At 49.8% G+C, this 24,242-nt stretch overlaps 1 protein-coding gene across 1 annotated transcript in view; it reads left to right on the top strand.

Moving 5' to 3' along the window:
- Positions 1–618: 618 nt before the first annotated feature.
- Positions 619–24,242, top strand: part of LOC105277770 — a 72,811-nt gene continuing 49,187 nt past the window's right edge. The window contains exons 1-4 of the mRNA XM_026973793.1: positions 619–1,113; positions 23,747–23,898; positions 24,015–24,091; positions 24,174–24,236. Coding sequence (XP_026829594.1) covers positions 1,018–1,113; positions 23,747–23,898; positions 24,015–24,091; positions 24,174–24,236 — 388 coding nt within the window. The 5' untranslated portion in view covers positions 619–1,017. The remainder of the gene's footprint in view (positions 1,114–23,746; positions 23,899–24,014; positions 24,092–24,173; positions 24,237–24,242) is intronic.

Genomic DNA, 24,242 nt, shown 5'->3' on the forward strand with positions numbered 1-24,242 from the left:
ATCAGCGTCGGCGAGAGAGAGAGAGAGAGAGAGAGAGAGAGAAAAAGAGAGAACTAAAGGATGCTATCTTTCCGTGATAAAGAAGCCAGTCATCGTGGAGCTGTCAGAGAACACAAAGGGTATGCAACAAATTCCCTCCTCGTCCTAGCCGAGCGCGCCGTGAAAAACGAGGGGCGGCCGCCTCGTTGATCGCGCGTGAAAATGCCTCGAGAGTGTACGACGCCGTCGCGCGGGAGGATAACGATAAAGCGCGGGGCAGAATAATCGCGCGCGGGTGAGCGCGTGGCGGATGAGAGGGCGAGTAGGGGAAGAACCAGCACTGGATCCAGGTTCTCGGCAAAAATTGGAGCGTTACCGCGGCTATATTTTCCGCTGCCGATCGAGCAGCCGTTCACCTTCGAGAGCAAAATGTCGCACGAAAAATGAGGCAGAAATTATTTCGCGTCGCCGAAAAATACGGCTGAGAAAAATTCGTGACAGTCGGAGATTTATCAGTCAGTTTGAATCCTCGAGCCTGTACGGTCTCGACGGGGGAGGCGGTACTCACCCCCAGCGACGCTCGGGGTACGACGGACGGGTTTGCGTACGGTGGATTACTACTACGCGGGGGCGGTAGTGGTGAGGGAGGGAGGACGCGCCGTCCGTCAGTGCAACGCGAGCTACGGACGAGTGCGGACCGTGCGTGCGTGCGCGCGCGCGCGATTAACGTCGCGACGTTTTTGCGTCAGTAGGCGTAATCGCGATCGTCGAGCGTCGTCGTCGGCATCGTCGCTTGGCCGTTTCTTGCCGCGCTTAGCAAAACCCGTCGACTCGAATCGCGGGAGAAACCTGTCGTCGGTTATTCGCGAGCGATAACGTCGCCGGGCGACGTTTCTACGCGACGCGCCCCCTCCCTCCATCTCGCGAGCGCCTCGCGATGCGAGTTCGAGAGTCGCGATAGTCGCGATAGTACGCGCTGCAACGCGGGAAAAAGCGGATGCGCCTGTTGGCGTGCGGCGGGGGTGTATCCGACGAGGGATGAGCGCCAGAGAAGTCACCCTCCACGGCGGGTCCCCCTGGGGCTTCCGCATGCACGGCGGCTGCGACACGCATCAACCCCTGCGCATTTCCAGGGTGAGTGAACGCAACTGTGTTTTCTCTCGTTTCTCTCTCGCGGTCACGTGATCACGCGATTACGAACGATCAGAATTACGGCCGTTATTAAGAGGTTATAAAGTGTGCAAATAATGCTTTGTATAATATTGCATATTATTCCAAGTTACGTTTTACTTTGATGGGACTTGAAAGCATCGCATTATTACACAACGAGATGTTGCATATCTGGCCGTTTCGTGCATGACGCTAATTATTATCAACGATCAAAATATACCCGCGTTGCTCTTAAATAGACCGTGCGTCAGTCGCGCGTAATTTCCATCTAGCGCGCCGCGTAAGCGGAACGGCTACGTGTGCCACTGTAATCATCGCGTTCGAAATTTGAATGTTTGATGAAGACGTGTCACGGTAAGTGTTGAGGCAACGGTATATTATATGCATACGTGCGAAGAGCTCAATCTGCCGGCATCGCGTCTCGTGAAATTCAGTCGGACAAATACGTGGAAATTCAGTTTCCACGTATTTGTTTTTAAGAAAGCGCCGCGCATGTACGGCTGAAACGGTGTCTCGCCCGGAACGGTTTTTTCCGCATTATCCAATTGAGCGCGGCTCAATTGGACCACCGTTTATCGCCGGGTGGTGAAACGGGATAATCGCGCGAGTGGAAAAAGTTGCATCGATCCGGCCGCGACGCGCCACACGTACCTGTATTACCACACGCGTCACCGTAATTTTCCTTCCCCTCTACCCCGCCGCAATCTTTTATCGGCTTCACGTCGATTCCGTTCGATTCAATTTACCGAGCACGAGGATCCGTATTTTTCTTCCTTTTTTCCCCCACGGAAACGTGAATACTCATGTCGCAAATTGTCGTACCGCGCTCGGGGAATCGACGTAAGACAGGCGACTTCCTGTTTACCTGGAAGGAAGATCCGCGATCGCGGCGGTAAAATAATCGAGGCATAATTGAAACTACTCCGAAACGTCACGCTGGCGATCGGCACGGGCGCAATTTCAGTCATCCGATAGCGATTGCCCACTAGTTTGTCGAGCCACGGCGAAGGTCGTCGGCGGAGGACCTTGGCGTGACTTTCTTATCCCGTTCCGTCGCCACGTGCCTCGCAACGCCGGTGAATCTCGTTTTATTCGCGCGACGGCATTCAGGGCACCACGTGCTTTGCGTGGATTATGGGACAACGCGAATTAGCAGCTGTAGCGGATGCGACCCGCCTCGCGATCGATCCCGGCGCGCGTCCCCGAAATTTTTGAGCTTGGATATAATATTCAATATTTTCACGAGCGAGCGAAGGTGTGCCGAAGGCTTCTGAAAATCGGTCATCTTCCGCTGACATTTCCAAGTTGACATTTACATTACTCGCGGGAATTCGATTCTAGCTGCGCAGCGACGAGAATGTTGTACTTTGTATTCATATGGAATTTATACGGTGCTTTCGATTAATTAAATTTCAGTTCTGTTACGGCCCGCGGAATATCGTGGAGTTCGTGACTTTGGAAAATGCAGGCATCGATCATTTTCAACGATGCTTGCGACGTGCGGCAGTTATGCCGGCGTGATACGTGACACGCGACCTTTTATTATGTAATATAGGTGATGCTGCGACGTGGCGAATGATTCATAAACGCCGTACAAGCGCGTTGCAAATTGCAACGCGCGCGCCGCGAAATAGAACTTTGTTTGAATTGCATATTACGCGCGTGACATGAATATAACATTCACGCCGGCGACGCCGGACGCGAGCGAGAGCATGTGAAAAGAATCTCCGGCTGATGCTAGGGTCAAGGGTCGCGCTAAAATTGCGGTGAAATCGCGGCGTCTCCGTTTCGGTGAAACGCGGAGAAACGCCCATCATCGTCGCTGGAATTTCCACAATTTCCGCCGACGGCCTTAAAGACCGTTCATAGGTTTTTCGCTCGAGGCTAGCATCTCGAGCCGTGCCTGCAAACGTGTTTGATTAGCTGTCGCGATTAGTGGCAATTAAATTAATTGCCCGGCCGACTTCGTATTTCTGGATCGCTGTTGGAGGAACTCATTTCAGGAAAAAAATGCACAAAGATCGTACAAGTCTTCATGACGTAACAGATAAAGCCTGATTTATTGTTGCGTGCTGCATAATGCGTAATGCTGTTGTGTAACAACTTCGTGCACTCGTAAACTGATCGTAAACTCGCCAAACTGATCGAATAATAAGCGCGCTTATGCGCGTGAACAACGCTTAAGTTCGAGGTTCGGCTTTGCTTGGTTCGTGTTGCTCGACGAGGAGACACAACGAAGTTCTTTCACGTACGACCTATTTAAGCGCTTATCAGTGCCGTCTATGCAGAAAATTATTCGCTCTCCTCCTCCCGCGCGAGCACGTGTTCGGTATTAAACGTTTCTCGGCTGTGTTTCGTGTTGCGTCGCGTACGGACTGGATTACAAGGAGAGGAAAAAATCTGCTTCGAGATGAAAAAATCTTTAATGATGATCGTCGATGCGATCGCGTCGATGTAAAGGCGGTAAACCGCGAACGCGATCGGCGAAGAAAAGAAAAAATGCTGGATGAGTATCCGCAGCATCGACATCGCGTTTCAAGGCTGCACACGCGGGCACACATTCGTGTGACACAATCGTGTGTGTGAACCTGTAACACGAGAATGTCTCGTGCCGCGGAGACGACAATTAACGCAAAAGCAACGGTTACGCTACGTCGCAGCCGCCAAACGCGAAGGGCAAACGCGACACCGGCACTCATTAACCGCAGCACATCGTCGTCGCGGCGATGTTTCCGCGGAAGTAATCCTGGAAAGCCGCGTTTTTGCGCGGATTACTCCGACGCTTCTCTCCATCCCTTGCATCCAGTCCTCCTCGTTCTTTTTGCCGGCGGTTTCTTCAGTCTTTATACGAGATGCTCTCTTTCTCTCTTCCAATTGAGCAAAAATGCCGTAACCGCTGACGTAATTATCTAAGAAAGAGAACGAGATAAATTAAACTCTGCGAGATTCATTTCCTGTTTGAAATTGATTGTTGTAATAATAAGCGATTCCTGGAGGTCCTTTATGTGTGCCACTTTTCGAGCTGCTCTACTCTTTGCTCACGCCAGAATGGCCGCAAACGATAATGACCAGTTTATGTTCATGGGCGCAAATGGATTAAAGGTTGCGTCCCGGTCTTCCATCCTGCGGTGGTCTCGATTAACGCGGCGACCCCATTAACAACCATTGACCGAGTGCTAACGATTGCATGAGCGAATATAGCTTCATTAAAAATTTCTGGCTTTTGCGCAGGTTTTAGCTTCTAAAGGAAAGAAACCGTCAAAGGAAGGAAAGTAAAAGAACAAAAATCGCGATTTTATCTTTTCTCAAAAACGATTCGCGATCTGCATGCAATTCCGATATCGATGTTCGATACGATTCGTTCGGGCTTTCAATTCTTAATTAAATACGAAAATATAAAAAGAGCGCGTAATCGCGCATGTCATCATGTCGCAGGTTACAAATTCGTCACGTCGTCGAGCTTTAAAAGGTGAAACGCTAAGTGGTCGTTGCTGGCGTTTCACGTGGAGAGTCGCAAAATTTACGACAGACGCGCCGTTAAATCTGCGCTATAAATGTTAATAAGATCGTCCGTCCAGGAGCAGACGAGGGGGCAGACGGCACGTTTCAGGACCGGAGTTTCACTTTAAGACCCGATTTCGATCCTACGATCGCGATTCTGGCGCCGGTCCAGAATCCTACTTTTGCAGACTCCCTCACGTTTCGAGCTAGCCGGCGACGTTTCGTTTTACCGTTCGCAAGGATACATTTCCTCCGTCGCCTCTCGTCGGACCCTTGCCATTCTCCGCTAAACTGGAACCGGTCACGTGCTATTGATTCCGCGCGCGGAATTCTATTCGAATATATCGAATATATATTCGTCTTCAATCTTTTATCGGGCGAATTAACTTGTGTGACGTGTGCGCCACGAAGGGCATAGTTATGAGGCGTAAAAATGCAGGTTCTCTCTATATCGTTGTTTAAGTTGTTGGAAACATTAATTACAAATGCCTCGAGGGAAGAGAGAGATCAGTCGATCGCTAGGAGTGAAGAAACTCTGTCAATGATGCGCACTGAATTATGTAGCCTTGAATAGCTAACGAAGCATCGTCTCTCTTACAGGGAATCCAACGATGACTAAGAGCTTATCGATATTTGAACAAGATGTTTAAAGACTCGCTACTCATCGATCGTTAACGTTACGGATATCCCGCGATTTTACGCGTTTTCCGCGCACGTACGAGCTCCGTCTTTCATTTTAACGGGCGATAGTTCAAGTCAAACTTTCCACGTGCGATCGGTTTACGCTATTTTCCGAGAGAGCGATATTTAATGTATGCGCAAGTATATTTTTTTTCTGCTCACGTCGACGCGGGATCCCGCGCGTAGATCTTAAAACCTTTGATGACGAGGCTCGCCTTGAAGGCCGTATAAAGGAATGTATAAATAATTACGGGATTTTCGATCCGTGCCTGCGAATAACTCGGATAACCGCTATGTCGGGCGATGACGGCGGTTAATCCAACGAAAATAGACGCAACACCGGTGCCGTTCAGTCGTTGCACCCGCAATACGTCATTGTTCGTCGTACGGGGACTCGGGCTAAACGTCCGTGTGCTCATCCACGGGGCTCAAGTAACCGACTTTATTATGAGAGCAAATAAATTACACCCTCGCCATTCCATCTCGTGCACTTCTAGGCGCGGCGCGTTGCATTTCAGATTCAGCGCGGATTACGTTGCGAGCGAGGACAGTACCGCGGCCCGTGCATTTAAACAATCCACCTGGAACGTATTCCGTGCAGTCTCGCGAGAAACCTACCCCTCACGAGAAACCTACCCTTCGCGAGAAACGTATACGAGTAACACGCGAGCGTTACGTCACGTCCAGATTTCGAGCAGGTTTCCGAACGGTCGTTCCCTTTCCCAGCGAGAGCGTTTTCTCGCACAGAACTATATCTATTATCGATACCAGCTCGCGTCTCGCGCGAATGATCCGGCTTGACGTCTCTCCCTCGACCTGCGCGAGTAGGATACACATTATGGGCGGAGCGCGAGAGGTGAAGGGTTAAAGAGCTCAATGCAATTTTCCGGCGTGCACAGAGGCGTGCGACCTCCACTGCTCTCGGTATCGAGTATTAGAAACGGGCAGCTGCGCGTACTTCATTCGGTATCAATTTGGTGTGTGTTCGCCTCTTGACCCCCGGGGGCGAACGGCCATTAATTCACACTTATCTCTCGCCGCGTGCATTCGCAGTCGGTTACCACGGAAGTTTCGTCAGTGTCTCTCCCGTACATGCACGCACGTATCGTGCACACGCGCACACCCCGCATCCCTCGGGAGAACCGCGAGCGCGCTTGTTGCGTTCTCGGGTGGCTCTCCTCGAGGCGCGGCGTAGATGCAAATTGGCGGTGCGCTTCGGAGGCCGGGACCACCGTCAAAAATAGATATTCGCCGCGGGTTAAAGCATGCGGCGTTACTCAATGAGTTCGATTATACGAGTTCGCTTCTTGGGGGAATTCCAAACGCGCGCTTGATGGCGCCGAACGGGTGCGCGCCGCTCAAAGTGCGCCCGCAAATTTCCGATCCGCGGGGAATCATTTTCATATCGGATTTGAATTACGGCGCGACGCGTTTTATACATAGAGGCGGAGGGACGGTATTGGCGTTTCATAATAATTAACGATAATCAAAATGCCAGTTGATTTTCGCTTCTCCAGGGATGTGCCCGATGAAACAGATTGATGCTGCTGTATTTATATTAATTTTCATATAAAACGGGTTGTTTGTTGCAGCGCGCAAACACGCCGAGATTGAACATCTTGCGCGATTCATCCCGGTGGATTATTATGCGCGCATTTGCCGCGCCGATTAAAACTGGCTTTCCGTTATCTGGCGTCGCGCGCTCTTCCGCTATTCCAAATTGCATTATTTATCCGAGAGCACATCTCCGGCGGCTTGAACCGCGAACCGGAGTTTAATTCATTGTTCGAAGCTGCGGGCGCAAGTAACGCGACGGCGGAAGCCAGCCACCTCGTAACGTTAACGGCGTTAAGTAGCGCGCCTCGACACGAGACGTGACATTAATAGGAACTTGTAACTCGGTCCAAGCGGTTCCGCGAGCACGCGAGCAAACAACTACAACGTCGTCATTAATATGCGAAAGGGAAAGAGAAGAAGAGAGAGAGAGACAGAGACAGAGCTAAAGAGAGAGGAAAAGAGTCAGAGATGCAAATGGGGAAAGGAAGACGGAGACAGAGATCTTGGAGCACGAGATGGAGCCCGCGCGCGCTTTACTCCTTTCCGCCGGTAAAAGTAATCGATCGTGCCGCCGCGCCGCCTGCAGACTCGCGCACACGCTTGCAGCCCTGCACGCCGGGTTGCACAAGAGCAGGCGTCGGCGCCCCGACGCTACGCTCGCTACGCCAATGGTTGCGGCATTGGCCCTAGGGATGGCCCGATACCGTGCCAGTATCGGTACTTCTCTTTCGGCGCTGTATATTATTGGCATTTTACGTCTCAGTCGAGCACGCTCGTGCCACGCATCGATAGCGGAAAATCAATACTCGGTCAATCAATATTGGGCGGAATTCGATACCACTATATAGGTAATCTTCTCGGTCTTTATACCCTTTCTCGTGTGCATTTAAATATTTACCATTCCGCCTGGAATGAGATTAAAGTTTTAACAAGGATGTATTAACAGCTGACGATCGCCGAAGCGCCAAACGAGAAGGCGTCGATATCGTATTAAATTGAGGCGTTCCCGAGGCACCGACGGTCATCGCTGCTCGCACCATCAAGGATTTAATAACCTTGTGCATTCGATCGCGCGAGTTTGATGCCCGGCCATAAATTCGCTCGACGATCTCCGGCGCGCTCGCTCGGCGCGAATAAACGCTCGAGCCGTCGCCCAGTTCGCGTCTAATGAATAATAGACGGCGCAATTCCGAGCATCTGATAACGCCTTTGTTTCTATCGCCGCGAACCTGATAACGACGAAGGTCGGGGAATCTACTGCCGTCACGGCAATTACGATATAATCGCGTTTGAGAGCCCGGATCGACCGCTTATCCGCCGGAGAACGCGGCCGCGATCCGCCGATACGAAAATCGCATTTCAGAAATTCTGCGACGCATCTGCGCCCCGTGGCCGGGATTCTCGTGAATCCAGTCACGCGTACGTTTCCGAAGTGGCAGAAAAAATTCTTCACGCTGTAAATTCCTCGTGCACTTCTTACAGACGCGTTCCCGCCGCGTCTGGAGAACTGCACGAACAACAGCAGGAGAAGTTCTTCGTTTACGACCCAGCGCTCGTCGATTACGTCAGTGGACACATTCAGGTCACTACGGATTAGGGTGAAGGCTCTTTTTTTTGGCGTAATCCCAGAACACCGCAGACGAGGGAGGCGGAGGGGAGATGAAGGGAGTAGCGATAGCCGGGTCAGCCACCTCGTGACACGCGTCGCAACAGCGCGTCGCTTCTACGCGCCAAGGCAAAGGGCCTTTGAATGGGCGAGGGGCCGTTAATAGCATTTTGACGAGCCACTCGTACAACATACGTGCGGCTGGACGACGACGACTACGACGATGACGACGATGACGATGGCGGCGGCGGCGGCGGCGACGGTGGTGGTAGTTGTGTCTGGCCATGTTCTGCGGGCGCGGGAGGGACCCTTCGACTCTTTAGTTCATTGGTCATTCCGGCGGCGAGAGAGTCAGTGACTCACTCGTTCCTCGCCTGGCATTCTCCCTGTCGACGTTGCCCTCTCGTACGGGAGCGCGCTCGCTCGCCCCGTTTCCGACCAGCGCGATCACTTACGCCCGCATAACACGGCCCCCCGTGCGGCTACGCCTCTCCGCACAGCCCTGTCGTCTACTCTCGATACTTATCGTCGTAGAACGAGTTACCGGCCAGGGTACCCGGCAGGGCCGGTTGTTTGGGCTCCCCGTTTCAGAATCGCCGGAAAATCTGAGAACAGAAGCAAAGAGGGAGTAGTCATCTTTGACTCATTTGTTAACGCTTCTTTACCTACTCCCGAAGTATCTGTGAAAATTTCATTTCATGCTTCTACAACAAGAGAGAAAGAGAAAGAGAGAGAGGACGAAACATTCTGATTTATTAATGCATTGAATATCTCCAAGATAATTTTTCACAACAGGAACTTTACGTCAGCGACGAATTGAATCGAAATCAGCAAATTTCTCTGTACTGCAAGGTATACTGCTTCGGTGTAGGTTTCTTTCTCGATGCACTCTGCGCGCAGCGCTCCTCCTCCGAAGAGCCTCCTCGCTAGAGCCTCGCATTTACGGGCCTGAGGGTCCCATATGCCTTCGCCGCGTCGAGGCGGCCGCGCCGTCATTCCTTGGGCCAGTGGCAGCGATTCCTCGGCCGCGTACGATCGAGAAACGCGCTCCGATCGGCGGATCCCGTCCGGAGCGCGCACGTGTTTCACACCGCACTCGGTGGATTATATATATATATCGATCGCGATCGTGGCGTTATCAGGGCGTTCCTCGGTCCGTATCTCGCTTTATTAATGGACTTTTAATTCCCCGCAATCGGCGGTATCGGCGGACAACGGAAAATGGATCGCTGATCTGTCGGATTTTCACGTCGTCGTTACAATCGATATGACGGGCGGTGACAGGAATGGGGCTGAAACGCGCGTGAAATGATCGATAGACATTCGTGCAGTGGCGCACCGGGACAGAGAAGTCTGAGTCATCGATGCCGCAAGACTTGATAGCGGCGTTTTTTCCGCGCACGGGAACAGGGAAAGCTCTGTGCTGAATGCGCGCGGGAACGCAACGCCGCAAGGAAAACGCGCTGATCGAGAAACGCGGAAGTCGTGCGCGCGCCAAGTGGCCGAGGAATTTCGAAGTGCAATCGCGGATTCCGAGACGCACTCCGGATAGTGCGAGGATAGATCACTTCCTGGCTCTTCGACGTAAACTGACGTTAAGTGCGCGAAACGAAAGACGCAAGAAACGTACTTCTTGCGAGACGGAAAGACGGAAGATTGGCGTTTTCGTCGATTTGCCTCGGTAACTTGGGACGAAGGTGCGAAACCGGTGTGTCGATACGGGAGCAAAATTGCATCCGGCGGCGTCAGGACTTGTTATGCGCGACGATGATTTAGAAAAGTGCGCGACAAGTTTGCGGAACGGAGGAGATACGCGCGGCTTCGGAGACACAACAAGATCGAGAAATCGAGAAGAATCACTTTACGATAATGGTCCACACAAGTTACGCACAATGGGCATGTTTGCCGAGCACGTATCGGAAGAAGGTTCGTACGATTATTTTATTCGATTATACGATTGCCCTCACGACGAGCGTCCGGTTCGCGCTAAGGAAGCGTTAAGGGAACTGGATCGAGTACTCGTCGCTCGTAAAGTAGCAGTAATCCAGATTAAGCGGATCCCGAATCGAGTAAATTTTTAAGATCCCTAGATCCCCGGGAATAAAATTTTACGGAAGCGGAAACTACGACCGTTTACTCCCGCACGTGAATCCTTCTGGAGTTCCCTTCGCGCGGGAACTTCCGGCCACGATGAGTATCGCGGATAATTTTCGCGCAGCAGATTCGCTGACGGCGGATCCGTTTCTTCGTGGGGAAAGAGTGCCTTCAATTCCACAACAACCGTAACTTAAGCGAGTGCTCGGGGCTTTAATTGCGAGCGGACTGCGTGAGAGACAGAGAGAAAGAAAAGAAAGAGAGAGAGAGAGAGCCCTCTCTCAATCGCGAGGCTCGTGGCTCGCGGCGTTACAAGCACAGGAAGCAGATGCTGGTATTTATCAGCGGCCACACGGGATATAATCATGGGGTACGCGCAAAAAGCTGGATCTAAAGTCGGCGATTAATAGGCAGAACGACGCCGGGATTTACGTCGCGACGTAACGGTAGCGTCGGTTCTCCGTCGAGCAAACATGACTTGATCTCTCTATGATCCGCAAAGATACCTCGCGATGTGTGCGATTATAGGCGAAAATACACGTAGGCGAGAGGCGAATGCTCTCTCAATTTAACAGAAAACCCGATAGTCTTTATTCTGGGGTAGAATATTATCGTGCAGCTGTTTGCAAAAAATTACGTATGCACATTTGCTCGCCAACGTTGCTGGCGCACGCCTGGGAAAAAATATTGATCGCGAGCGCGTTTGTTCGGAACAACGATATTCATAATGGTTCCATTTAGCTGTACTGATTCTGCACAAATGCTTCTTTTGTTAAACGTAACAATTTATAATCCAACAAAAGCGCAGTTCTTGCGTACCTCGGTTGCAGCAGATGCTTTGAAAAATATAAGTGAACAAGAACAAAAAGAGGAAAATGGGATAGATCATTGAAGCATTATAAGAAAAGATCCGCCTTTTGCTGCGCACAGTTTTGTCTCGGCGAGTTCTTCAGCCGAGATCGATCGGGCTAATCGGATGAGAGGTACCATTTTTCTTGGCGACAATAAGCTAACTTAAGCCGTATTGTTAATAAAAACATAGAATCTCGGCCGTGCCGAGGGTAAGCAGCTCAAAAGTCGCCTCCCTTAGCGCAGTTGGTTACGTTCGATACGTCAATATTGGGTGCATCGGCGCGGAGTTTGGTGGACGTCGGCGGACATTCGCGTCGCGTGTTCGCCCGGCATTATTACTCGGGCGAATTGATCTTCTACTCGCCCTAACAACCGCCATTATTCCCGGATGCCCCGCAGCCCCCGCGGGGGTGATCCACGCAAAGAAGCGGGCGAGATGAGGCGGGCGCGCACCGCGCGCGCGTTCTCGCGTGTCGGCCTCGGCCACGACGTCAGTGAAAGTCACGTAGAGCCGCTGATTGCGGTCTTTGTTGCGGGCCCCCGCGTGTTCTCCACTTCTTGCGAGCCTCTAATTGCATTACACGTGCATATGCACGTATGCCGTATCCGGGGACGTTAGGCGCTAGGCGGAATGTGACGCGACTTTCGGTGGACCCGGAGAGAAAACGCGGCTCCGAAGCGGAAACGGGCGATCAGTCTTCAAAGGTGTTCCCGTTTGCTCGATGACTTGATGTCGAAAAGAGGTAGTTGAGCAGAAACCAAAGACTCTCGCGAATTTAGGACCCTCTCTCTTTCTCTTTCATCGTGCGGCTCCAGCGATACTCTGCGCGATTGTTGATCCGGAATGCGCGCGATTGTTAACACAGATCGACATACGTCGATATTTGTCGACGCGAGGAATGAAGACTGCAAGTTGAAACGGGCTTTGAATCACCGTAGCGTGTGTATCAGAAAACTCCGAAGATGACGGGCGGTATTTGAACTCTGACCACCCAGGTTGGAGTCCGGGCTTGTTATCCGCTATACCAGGGGTTCTCAAATTGCGAGTTCCGCCGCTTTCATCTAGAGAGAACTTTTAGAAATCCGAGATTTATTCAATCGCGTGACTGACTGCAGAGTCAGTTTCGCGGATTTATCTTGCGGATGGTTATGCTAATAGAGAAACGCTTTAGCCGCTTTGCTGATCTGATGCTGCGTCGTCTGCTCATATTTATGTATCATTGCAAGTCTGATTCTGCCGCCGCACCGCTCTTTTTTGCGAACATGTGCTGTGGTCGATGTGGCAGACGGCTTCAAGTAAGCTTCTTCATGAACGGTCGAAAATACAAGGCGCAAGAAGGTCGAGTGGAGACTAACGTCTCTTGATTTATGATTAACGTCGTAACAAGGCTGGCGATTGTGGCTAATTAATTCCAGACTTGCTATTTGAAGAACTGCGGTGCCATCAAAACATGTATGCCAATGTTGTGGATCGTTCTCTCTCAGTGTCTTGATTATGCGTTCGCACCCTTACGCTCATAGTATCAATAAAAAATGCAACGCACACAATATACTATAAAAAAAATCATAAAATCAATATTCGTCATCTTCGAAAAAAATTACCTAATAACGCAAAAAATACATCCTAAAGTTTCGTCTTAATCTTTGGAAATCGCTTGCTGGCAAAAAAGAGTTCAAATCAATACCAAGTATTGATTCTTTTGTATATTCTTTACCATCTTAACGTCAAGGGAAATTAGGTCGTTAAGAAGATTCGAATCAGTTTTAAGGGTCTATCCGAGATTATCACGAGTGCACGTTACTCATCTCGAAGCAGGAATCAAGCAGTCGTACTTATTAACATCGAAGCGCATGTTAACCGCACCTTACGGGCGCACCCATGTCGAATAATGTCAGGTGTCGGCAATAATTGGCTGATCACGCATGCAGTTCATATTGCTGACCCTGAATCGGCGACTTATCACGCGCGATACGCACGTGGGGCCCCTTACGGGAGGCATTATGCGTACCCAGCGGTTGAACTTTTGCGTACCTCGCGATCGCGTAAAGATTTCAATCGAGGTCGCGAGATATTTGCGATATCGAATATCGAACAAGCATACGCAATAGTCAAGAAAAGTGTGACACGCACACGAAGCGGAACGCACGCTTCGCGCGCGTGTTGTAGCGGAAATGTAAGAAGGCTTCGTGCGCGGAACTACAATTGTGTGTCGCTCGCGAAACGAGCGTCTCGTTTTGTACGATCGTATGTAACATAACGATTTTATACCGACAATTCACAGAATGTCCAAAAGAAATCCGCCTCGGACCGCAAGGTAAACGAACCCGGAGCTCGAATTTTCCCCCGAGAGAATTTCCGGAATGACGCTAAATCCGTATCTCGATCATCGTATATTCCATTATTAATGTCTACGAGATTGTATTGGCATTTATTCAAATCTTTATTTATTTTAATTAAATTTGCATTGATTCATCTCCTTGCGCACACCGCATACACGTGACCCGTATCATCCGTATGTGGACAACGCGGGTCACGCCGAGTCGGTCAACCGACAGAGCGAAGACGAGGTGCCTCGGGGGAGTCAGGGGAGCGTGGGATGGACCAAGATCAAGACGAGAGGTGCGAGATAGAGACGGAGGAGGCGCGGTGCGCGACGCGGAGGGTGCGATTGCGTCGGGATTCCGATTCTAATATTGTCCTAGGCAGTGGCCGGTCTTTCTCTCTCAGTGGACCGACCGGACTCGGCGCCAGCGGCCACGAAAGAAACGCGCATCTCGTCGCGGCTATTCCCCGGCAAGAAAAGGAACTCGCGAGTGACGATCGCGGTGGTTTTCCGCGGGGAGGGGGGGGGGGGTGAGGCACCCGGCGCGGTTTTGCCGGCGAGGGTGACATGGCCGTCACGACACCGTGAAAAGCGTGATCGGACATTGGTGACGTCGCCGCCGGGTGCGGGAAGAGGAGGTGAGACCCGCCGGGAAATCGATGCAGTAAAACGGACCTCCAGGAGGTAACGCGCGGTGAGTGGCGGGCGCCGAGCGAATGCGCGAAAGGTGGAGTTTGCTCGCGCCAGACTGCCGCCGAAGAGATCGAATTCGATATCTCTTTCAGTACTGTGAGAGATATACAGAAAGAGAGAGAGAGAGAGGGAAGAGGAAAAATGCAATATAAAAATTCAAATGTCAAAGTATCGACAGTGCGTTTTAATTGCATTCGAGATTGTCAGACACGACGTTTGCTAATGAATAAATGATGACTTTAACATCGCGAATATTCATGTCGAGCAATCGCGAGAGATTCGCGACATTATAGTACGCCAGCTGTAACGTTCATACAGGAATAATACTGATGTAATACTTTACTACCGGCAGTAAGAACCAGACGGTTGTCATTCGTTATTAGAAAGCGTTCTAGATCGATCTCGCCGGCAAACGTGTACTTATATTTTTGCACCGCAATTTCAACCCTCCATTGACGATGTGTGTGCTCTACTTTTAAGTACGCGTCATCGGCAAATGAAGCGAACGAAAGCTTTTAAGTGCGAGGCAAAATATCGTTTTCCCTCTTTTTCCTCTCTCTCTCTCTCTTTTTCCCTCTGCACATACATATACAGTTTTACTAATGTTTGAATCGCACTTTTCCACGCTTCCCGTACTCCGAGTGAAACAAGCACGTACTTACATCTAGGCGGAACAGAAGAGGACGGCGAAAAAGAATGAAAGCGAGTGAAGAAAAGCCATTTTAGAAAGGACGGACCTACATTTAGGCATTCACATTGTTAGCCGGAAACTCTTGGCAATGTTTTTCGCTCGATTCTACTCGATCCTACGTGCGTCTTCGGCGTGTCTCTTCAAGTTGCATGGCCTAATCGTGCTTCTAATTAATTACATCGCCTGCTAAAAAGGAATATTAAGCATTTTTTCCAAGCTTCCTGCTTTTATTCGCAAACGCGTGCTCGCCAATATCGAGAGTTTCGGAATAGTTCTGCAGCTGCCGTTGTTTCGGAGCGCTTTTATCTCCCGCCGCTCGACTCCTTTTTATCTACCTAACCATTTTTTGCTTTACGCTGGATGAAATATATATTTTTTTTTCAACATCGCCGGCGGGGTGGACTATTCTCGCTTCCTAGGGCAATGAATTTGCGTTGGCTAAAAGCGGGTAGCGCAATCGATCGCGATGGCCGAGCCGCAGGTCACTATTGTGCAGAATTATTATCGACCAACTACTTGTAGGTGACATAGACAGGATCGACATCGGCACCGGAAATGTCTGGCTCCTCTCATGCAAATTAAAGATAAACCTTCATTAAAATGCACAGTCACGAGCGCGTCTGGAAAAGAAGGAACGATTATTTATGAGAAATGCATCTCCGCGTTTCGCGTCGCATCAGGCTCGCAGATGCATGCGTTTTACGCGAAGTTCACACGTATTTATACGTTTCGCTCTCGAGAGGCGAGCGTGGACGCTCGAGACGCCCGAGAAACTTGAGACGTCGGCCGGCGTGGCTATTTTCAATTCGGAAAGCTTCGTGCAAGCTCATCGATCGAAGGTCGCCCCGTAGTATCAGAGAACGAACATCAAAGAATTCGGCGACGTCGTCGACACGCTTTGCAACGGGGTTGCAATCGCGGACGAAAGGTGTGCTACGGAGATGCTGTATTTTTAAACGAATTACCTCATCGACGTGTTTTCGCTTTCGCGCTAACAAGTGCCGACGAAACGAGCCTCGGAAATCGGCCGAGCCAACGAAAAGCATTATTCACCGGCGCGTTTAAAACATTCGCGGATAACGAGTGTTTCGGGGTGCGACGTGTAAACCGCGATGCGTAACGCGACGATAAATCACGGCGGCGGCTCGGAAAATCGGGTGTGGAAATTAATTGAGGACTTACCTGGCCTACGATCTGATCCCCGGCTATTAGTGGTAGCCGAACGTGCAGTCAGTTATCAACACGAATATTTCATCGTGGTTAATCCAGCGTTATGAGGGCCCATAGAGAAACGGCGCGGCGTTTTAACTTATTAATGCGAATTCGCGCGCCGGGAATAAAGGAAATTCCCTTGTTTACGCACGTGCGTTACTCGCGGGTAATTAAGAGCCCGTAATTGTATGTGCGCGCGTGCATGCTCTAATGAGTTGCTCCGTTTGTAGCAGACTGCTTTATCACATTATACTTTCTACGTGAAACATGCTTGCGTGTGTGCGGAAAACGTTTCAGGATACTCGAATACAAAGCTTTTATCTCGCGCAAAATTCTACCTTCACCTTGCACTCCTCGAGAAGAGTCGCCAGAGGTATTTTAGAGGTGTTTGGCCCCTCTCTCTCTCTATCTCTCTCTCTTCATTTTCCACTCGCCCTGTCTCTTTCTCTTCTCAACGATATAAATAATCGAGAGTCGCATGATACCAGTCGCATGGCCGCCGTTGATTTTTTGAGTGCGCGCCAGGCATTTGACGCTGGTCTCGAAAGAGAAAGAGAAAAGGCGGAGTAAAGGGAGCATACTTTCTACGATATACAGTGTTGCTGAAAAAATAATATTCTGCGTGCCATACAAGAATTTGGCATCTCACCTCCAAACTCCCTTAAATTAGTATCAATACTCATTTCACCCAGATGTCATCGTCGACTCCCATCGATTACGAAACGCTCGCGTTCTCCAGACGACATCGGTTGCTGCGGAACGCGAGGCGGGTGGTTAATATCCGTTGGCGGGGACGCGGGGATGGTTGCTGAAGAGCGCGTCTGGTTTGTACGATGTCGATAATCCGAGGGGGCGTATCTCGAAGCAGGGTTCCCGCGGGTCTTTCGTCACCTCGCGGGTCAACACGGCCAACGTTCGAGATAGCTAGTTGGCTTTTACGCGGGATTGGCGAACGTCGGCACGGAATTCCCGCTCGTAAACTCGTTAATACCCCCCATAATCCGCGGCCGAGTAAGAATCGGAACCTAGAATCGGAATCTCAGGCACGCTACGCCGCCTGAAAACGATAGTACTTTCGCTACGCGATACGAACGGTGCGTGTGGGGTGGGTATGAGCTTTCAGTTTCTCTCCTGGTTCTCCTGGCACACGCGCGTTTCTATCTCTGCCTTCTCTCCACGGAATCTTCCTTTTATGGGTCTAAACGATCGTGTAATTGGCTGGAGAGGCTGCCCGAGATTTCCGGCGCGAAGATAATCGCACTTTGCTAATTAGGTAATTAGGGTAGAAGAAAAGTTCGACGAGGTCGGGTTACTACATGGAATTAAAGGACGAAGCTTTCTACGCGAGGTAAAAGGTCACACAGCGGATTGATCGTGCATCTTTTAAGAAGTTTTTTGAAATAGGTAGTTGAACTAAATAATTGCTATCTTGCTCTTCGATTCGCTCACTATTATTATTCTATCAAGTGAACGGTTGATATAAAAATATTTTGAAACATTTCTCTGCATTGAAAACAGAGAAATCTTTGATGTGCATGTATATATATGTATATTTTGCTCATGGTTGTTGAACGATTTTTATAAGCTTCTTTATGGAGCGTTTTAAGCGGTCGGCGAATATTCATGCGACACCGATGCCGGGCATTGGATGAATTTCGCGGCTAACGTATCGGATATTGCATAAATATCCGTGAAACGTGACTCTCCAAACTTGATTTATATGGATATTTGTATATGGCGTCGATGTAACTGTAATGGATCATGCATGGTGATCGATTACCGTTTAAAAATACAATACGTCGCGACAAACGAGCACTGGCGCGTCGCGCATTACCGATTGCTTCGAATTAATCTCGCTGTAATAATAATAGTGCGCAAGTAAATCAAATGTATCAAAGCGTCAGGTTTTTTTAACCCGGCACAAGACAAACAACTCGAGGAAAGAGCGGACGACCTTTAGGAGCGTGTCAAAGGATATGAAATTGAGATGTACAAGAATCTGCGAATCGACTGGCTCGTCATTTCGCGCGTAATTACGGTTCTCAAAAGGCTCGGCTTGTCAAACGGACGGACGGATGCTAGTCAACTCGGATGCTAGGGTCGCGAACGCTTATATCGGGATCCGTTTTTCCTGGTCGACGGTAGCGTGGTGAGTTTAATTGCTTTTCTCTAGTCTGCTTTCTAATTAAGCTATCCGCGGCGGGGCGAGGAATTAGCCGAATGCATAATGCATTTGCAGGAGAAGCGAGCGACGTCGGTCTTTTCTTCCTGTCTCCTTTGAGTCCCTTCGCTACGATTTGCCTCCATCCTCGGTCCCTGGCGAGCCCCGACTAATGGTCGAAGTTCGTCGTCCTCGTCCTCACTCTCGTCGTTGTCGTCCTCGTTCCGTGGTGAATCGTCGATTGAATTATAATTAATGTCGCGCCATGCGCGCACCTCGCTATCGACTAACAACAACGGCAGAAACTTGCACGTGTAAGGTATTTCCCGAGACAGGGATAATCGATCGAGCACAGTTTATAACTCATAATTCATGCGCGAGGCTCTTTTCACCGGCTCCTCGGACGCGCCTTGCTCCAGGATTACAGTATTTTGGACCGCCGAATGGCTTTCTCCTCGTTAAAAAGAATTTGCCTCGCCGCTGCCGCAATTAGCGCGACTTTAACGGATGGGCTAGTGAAAAGAGGCGAGATCTCCATCGCGCGAGGTACGTTCGTGAAAGCGAAGAACACTCGGCTGTGAAGTAACGCGGGACCGCCGCATCTTTATTTGATTTACGGTATTCCATCTTGCTCTTGCCGCGTCGTAAAGAAGAGACGCTACCAAGAAAATTGAAGACTCACAACAGTCGTTAGCAAAATTCAATCGGATATTATCAGCCACCGTGCCCATGAATCCCATTAAATTTGTTTAACAATCCAGATGTGTATACATCTCTTTCTCTCTTCCTCTATCTTTCGCTCTCTGTGATATCATTTATAAGTTATTGTTACATCTGCGGTGCACGAACGCCGCTCGTATCGAGGTGGGTGTCCCCAGATTTATCGCCGGGGCGGCATGACCGAGATCACCGGCTAAATTACAATTTAGTGTCTGTCGCGCGCGATCACAATTCACTCGGCGGGGTATAGTCCGCGCGGAAACGGATTCCGGCCGAGAGGCCCGCGCAGCAGACGACGAGGAGATACGGGACACTCGATGCATTCCGTTCACGTAGCACGAAAGTGTCGACTACTTGGAAATCCCTTCGACTCGTTACGTGTCTTATGCATACGCGGCTCGTGGGTGGAATGCCACTGTTCCTCTCCTCTCCGTTTCTGTCCTCTTCTCTCCTCTCCGCGTGGAAGAGCGATCGGCGTGTCCGAATGCCGGTGGAAGTCGCAGGAGAATTCCGTGCGGAATACTTACGGGGTTTGATTTAAATCGCGCGAGGGGTGGAGGCAGGGGTGGCGAGGGATGACAAGAAGCACAGGGGAGAAGCTTACTTACTTTTAATTACTTCTACGCCGTCTGCGCGCGATTCAATATCCGAGTTCGGGTCGAGAAGGATCGGAACTTTTCACCGGGGAACTTGCGATGCCGTACGTCGTCCGCGAGTCCGGACCGGAAATATCATCGCGGCGCTTGAAAAATTTTATTTCGTGATAAATGCATAAGCGGACAGCGTGCGCGCGAGCGCGATTCTACATTCTACGACATTCTACGAAAATCTTCCATTTCCATTCCGATTCCCCGGGATGATAGCGTCGTAACTTATTTCCGGCGAGTTTTCTCGCGGAGAGCGTGAAAGTTTCCGTTCGTCTCACCGAATGTATTATGCATCCTCGCACTTTATTGTTCCTCTTTCCCCGTAACCGATCGTCACGTCGCACGTGCAGGTAGATGGGAGTTGCCGTATCGCTTTCGTCGAAATCTCGCCTTTTATTCCGTGCCGAAAGATTCTCGACGAACGACGAACGATCTCGCGGTTTCTATGGTGCCATCTTGTACGGGACGGTCCGCTTTTATTGCGCGATAATTGCATAATGGCGCGAAGTGGCTTCGTCAATTAAAGCTGGCGAGAAGTCATCGTACTCCACGAACTCGTCACTCGACGACAGACGGCCACGAGATGCGATGACGAGAATTATTTATCTTTCATATAATAGTTTCACGTGATGAGAAGGAATAAATTCTTTATTGACATGTACAATTTTGTCTTGATTGAAAATTATAACGGCCGTGAGAACAAGAAGCATTAGAAGAGAAGTATACACACATTATAAAAGGCAGCATTGCTGAGTCGCGAGTAGACGGAAGTTCCAGTGGTTTTCGTCACCGTTAGGCCAGTTTGCCTTCACAGTTATGCAAGGACAACGTAATGCGGGGAAAAAATGCAAGATCGATTCCACCGTTCTGAGCATCAGCAGCAAACGCACTCGAGAATATTCAATTTTTCGGTCTGCCACACCGCATGATTGCCGCGCGGGCGCGCGTATCCTCCAGGAGGATATAAATCGCTTCAGAAGCGCCGACGTAACGTTGTACGATCAAATGCGGAGCACTTCCGCGAGGTTTCGATGAGAGGTACAGCGAAGCTGCCTTCGACTCATCGCCGGCGATGACGTAGAGAAAAATCGACTTGAGATTTATCCGCGAGGAGTTTGCGTTTCGAAGGAACCGCATCTTCGTCTTCCTGGCAAGTTTTCTCTGGTGCGAGGAGAAAAATTATCGCAATCAAAAATTAAATATCGAATAATTCAAAGTCTGGCAATTTCGCCATTTACAATCACTCGAATGTTCCTCTCGTCTGATCTTCAAACGGAACTTCCGGAATTGCTCGCTGGGACTCGAATTACGCGAGCGTTTTAGCAAAATGCTCGCAAGCTGGTTTGGTAGCGATCAGTTATTATCGTCGCTGGTACGCGGAATCGATCGCGAAGATCCTTGCCCGCCACGTTCTACATCATCTCTCCTCCTCGATTTTTCCTCTCTTTTCATCGCCGCGTTCTCGTCTCTAGATGCTATTATTCCGCGTTGCCCGAAAGCAATTTCCTTCGTCGCTTTCTCCAATCGCTTTTGCGGCGTCCCTTAGCTTGTCGCGCGGTAGATTAAAGTGTCGTTAAAATCGAATGAAATTCTGTGACACTTGAACGTAAAACGAATCGTCTCGGAAACAGCGTGAAATATCAAATGGAGATGTTATCAATTAATGTTTCCGAAGTCGATATTATTATTGACAGACAGACAGAATTATGCGTTGCTTTTATTACCTTGTCCAAACTGTCATCCGGCAACTGCAATTGTGACATACGTGTTGCTCTGCAAGTCAGCAAGATCTGACTTATTTATACACAGAATGTGTCAATAGAGCCTGGAGTAACACGCTGTCACAAATACTTGAAAAGTTTCGCGGGAGTGATTCGCGTTGGCTGGTAATGAAGCAGAGCGCTCCAAGTTTTGTCGATGCGCTCGGGAAGTCGTGTCTCGCATAGTTAAAAGTTGGAAAGATTTACGCGCGAAGCGTAAAGCGCGCAACTCTGTCCGGTACTTTACTCGTCCACCCGCTTCCTCTCGAGTCTCGCATTTTCGCTCGCTTGCCCAGCTAATTTAGCTTTCCGGCACATCTTGACAATCGCTTTCCCGCATCACAATCAGACTTGAAGCGCAAACATTTATTTCTCACTCGACTGGCAGATTTAATTTTACTTACGCGAAATGTTATTCTTCGCCAGCTGTCATTGTATTCACCGAACAATTTTCACCGTCGACAGGCTGGGCTGAGAGAACACGTGTGCCATTATCGATACGCTTTTAATCGGAGATAATGCAAGAGAGACAATGCGGTTTGGCCGCAGGCCAGTGTACCATCGTGTAAACGAGATCGAATCCTTCGCCTGGTGAATCGGGTTGCTTATATCTCATCGTTGCATCCTGCTTCGTCCCCGAACCGTCTCCACTCAGTCCAAACAACTTCGAGAAGAGAAGGTCAGATGGAAAAGCTCGCTCGTTGTTTCGCTGTAGCCGAAAAGTCTGGCGCCGGTGCGACGGTGCGACGACGATCCAACGACGCTGGCTGCGTCCAGGATACGTACTCAGTACTGGTCCTTCTCTTACGCGACGTACACCGTCTCTCCTTCCACGTGGTCCTCCTAGTCCCTTGCATTGTCGTGCTGCGAGGGTACTCGAGTCCGTCTTCGCGACTAGTTCTCATCTCGTGAAATCTTATTCTTGTTAGACGATCTTGTTAGCATAACGACGAGTCGCTGCTACTCTTATGCGATTTGCATTTTGATTTGGAGCCCGTGACGAATTTAACAGTCGCTGCTGTCTACAGATGTACCGTGCAGAATGTTTCGATCAATCGTATGGCTGAACAGAACGATTGTCGCGACCGTGGCCTTTGATATTGTTCGGGAAATATAAAGGACCATCTCGGTGTTTGCAGAGAGTAATAAGCGACACCACACACGCGCCGTTTGCTCCGTAAACTAAATAAAGAAAGTTTACGACATTCGACGATAAAAGTTCTGTCCCCTCTCCCCCCGGTGACAAAGGGACGAGATCGAAAGCACCCTTTCGTCGGTGCTTTCAGTACTGCGTCGCGATAGCGTTCTGTCAACTCCAACAGGGTATCGAACGAGGGAACACCTCGGGATGTTGAAGTTCCGAGTCTCATCCGGCCAACGGAAGTGCGCCGGCACGGTGAGAATCTTAAACTGCGAGCGTTAAATCTTGATTCGACTGAACGCGGCGAACGTCGTCGGGGGAAATTCAATTTCTCCGAGTTTTATCTTGTTTTGAAAGATGATTTCATACGTGAACCGCTCACTCAATTCTGTACGCTTCGACTTTACTATATTTGCGCGGAATCTTTTATCGGTAAATGGTTCTATTTTTTTAGTTCTGCACAAGTCGCTTTTGCAGCAGACTCGATTATTGTTGCATAAGTGATCCAGGCAAGGTAGAATATAGAAATTCTCAATATTCCAAAAGCAATGAACTTTATTTAGTGGTTTCAGTCTTTATTGGTAAGTCCAGCTGCTGATTTGCTTATTCATTTAAGCTTATTTGTATGTCGCGTCTATTTATTCGCAAAATATCGAATTCTACACGATCATTATATTCCATCGTACTTCGATAGCTCGATCCGGTGCGCGAGCAATTTGTCGTTGCTCCGCCTGTGCAACCGCTTTCAAACAGCGTCTCGTGTCGGCGTCTGAGAAGTTGCCTGCCTCCAGGCGCATCGAGGGGCCGCAGCGGTTCTCAATCGTCTTTGTCGCTTTCAAAACTCGCTGGGCATTCAACTAAATCGTGTCCATCCGGATTAGCTCAATGATTTCGTAGAAAATCTCTAAATGCCATTTCAGGACTCGTTGAATGACACGAGCGTCATTATTTTTACAGGTGAATCCGGGAAGCAAGGCAGCTCAGCAGGGGGTGAGAGAGGGTGATCTGATCAGTAACATTAACGGGAGGAGCACCCGAGATCTGACCAACAGCGAGGCGCACGCTCTGCTGCGTAACTCTGGGGAACAGTTAAAGCTCGGTCTCAACCAGTAAGCTTTCTTTACTTTCTGTTCTATTAACATAAAGTAATGAAGTGGAGCTTTAAGCGCTCCATTTATCTCGATTAGGATTCTGTTTTATTTTTATCCTTTGCGTTCCGTCGCAGGGAGAATACCGGCTCGCCGAAGAGGAGGATCTACAAGAGCAGTCTGCAGGAGAATACCACCACCGAGATCCACAACAGTAAGTATCCGCACTGCACCGCGATGAGTTCACCCCGTTTGCGAGAGTGGAATCGTCATTCCTTCTCATTTCTGTGCCGCAGAGATCACCACGAGGACCACCACGACCACGCGCACACGAACGGAAGCGGAAAAGAACGTCGCCAGTAAGT

The sequence above is a fragment of the Ooceraea biroi genome, chromosome 11 (genome assembly GCF_003672135.1).
Source record: "Ooceraea biroi isolate clonal line C1 chromosome 11, Obir_v5.4, whole genome shotgun sequence".
NCBI lineage: Eukaryota > Metazoa > Arthropoda > Insecta > Hymenoptera > Formicidae > Ooceraea > Ooceraea biroi.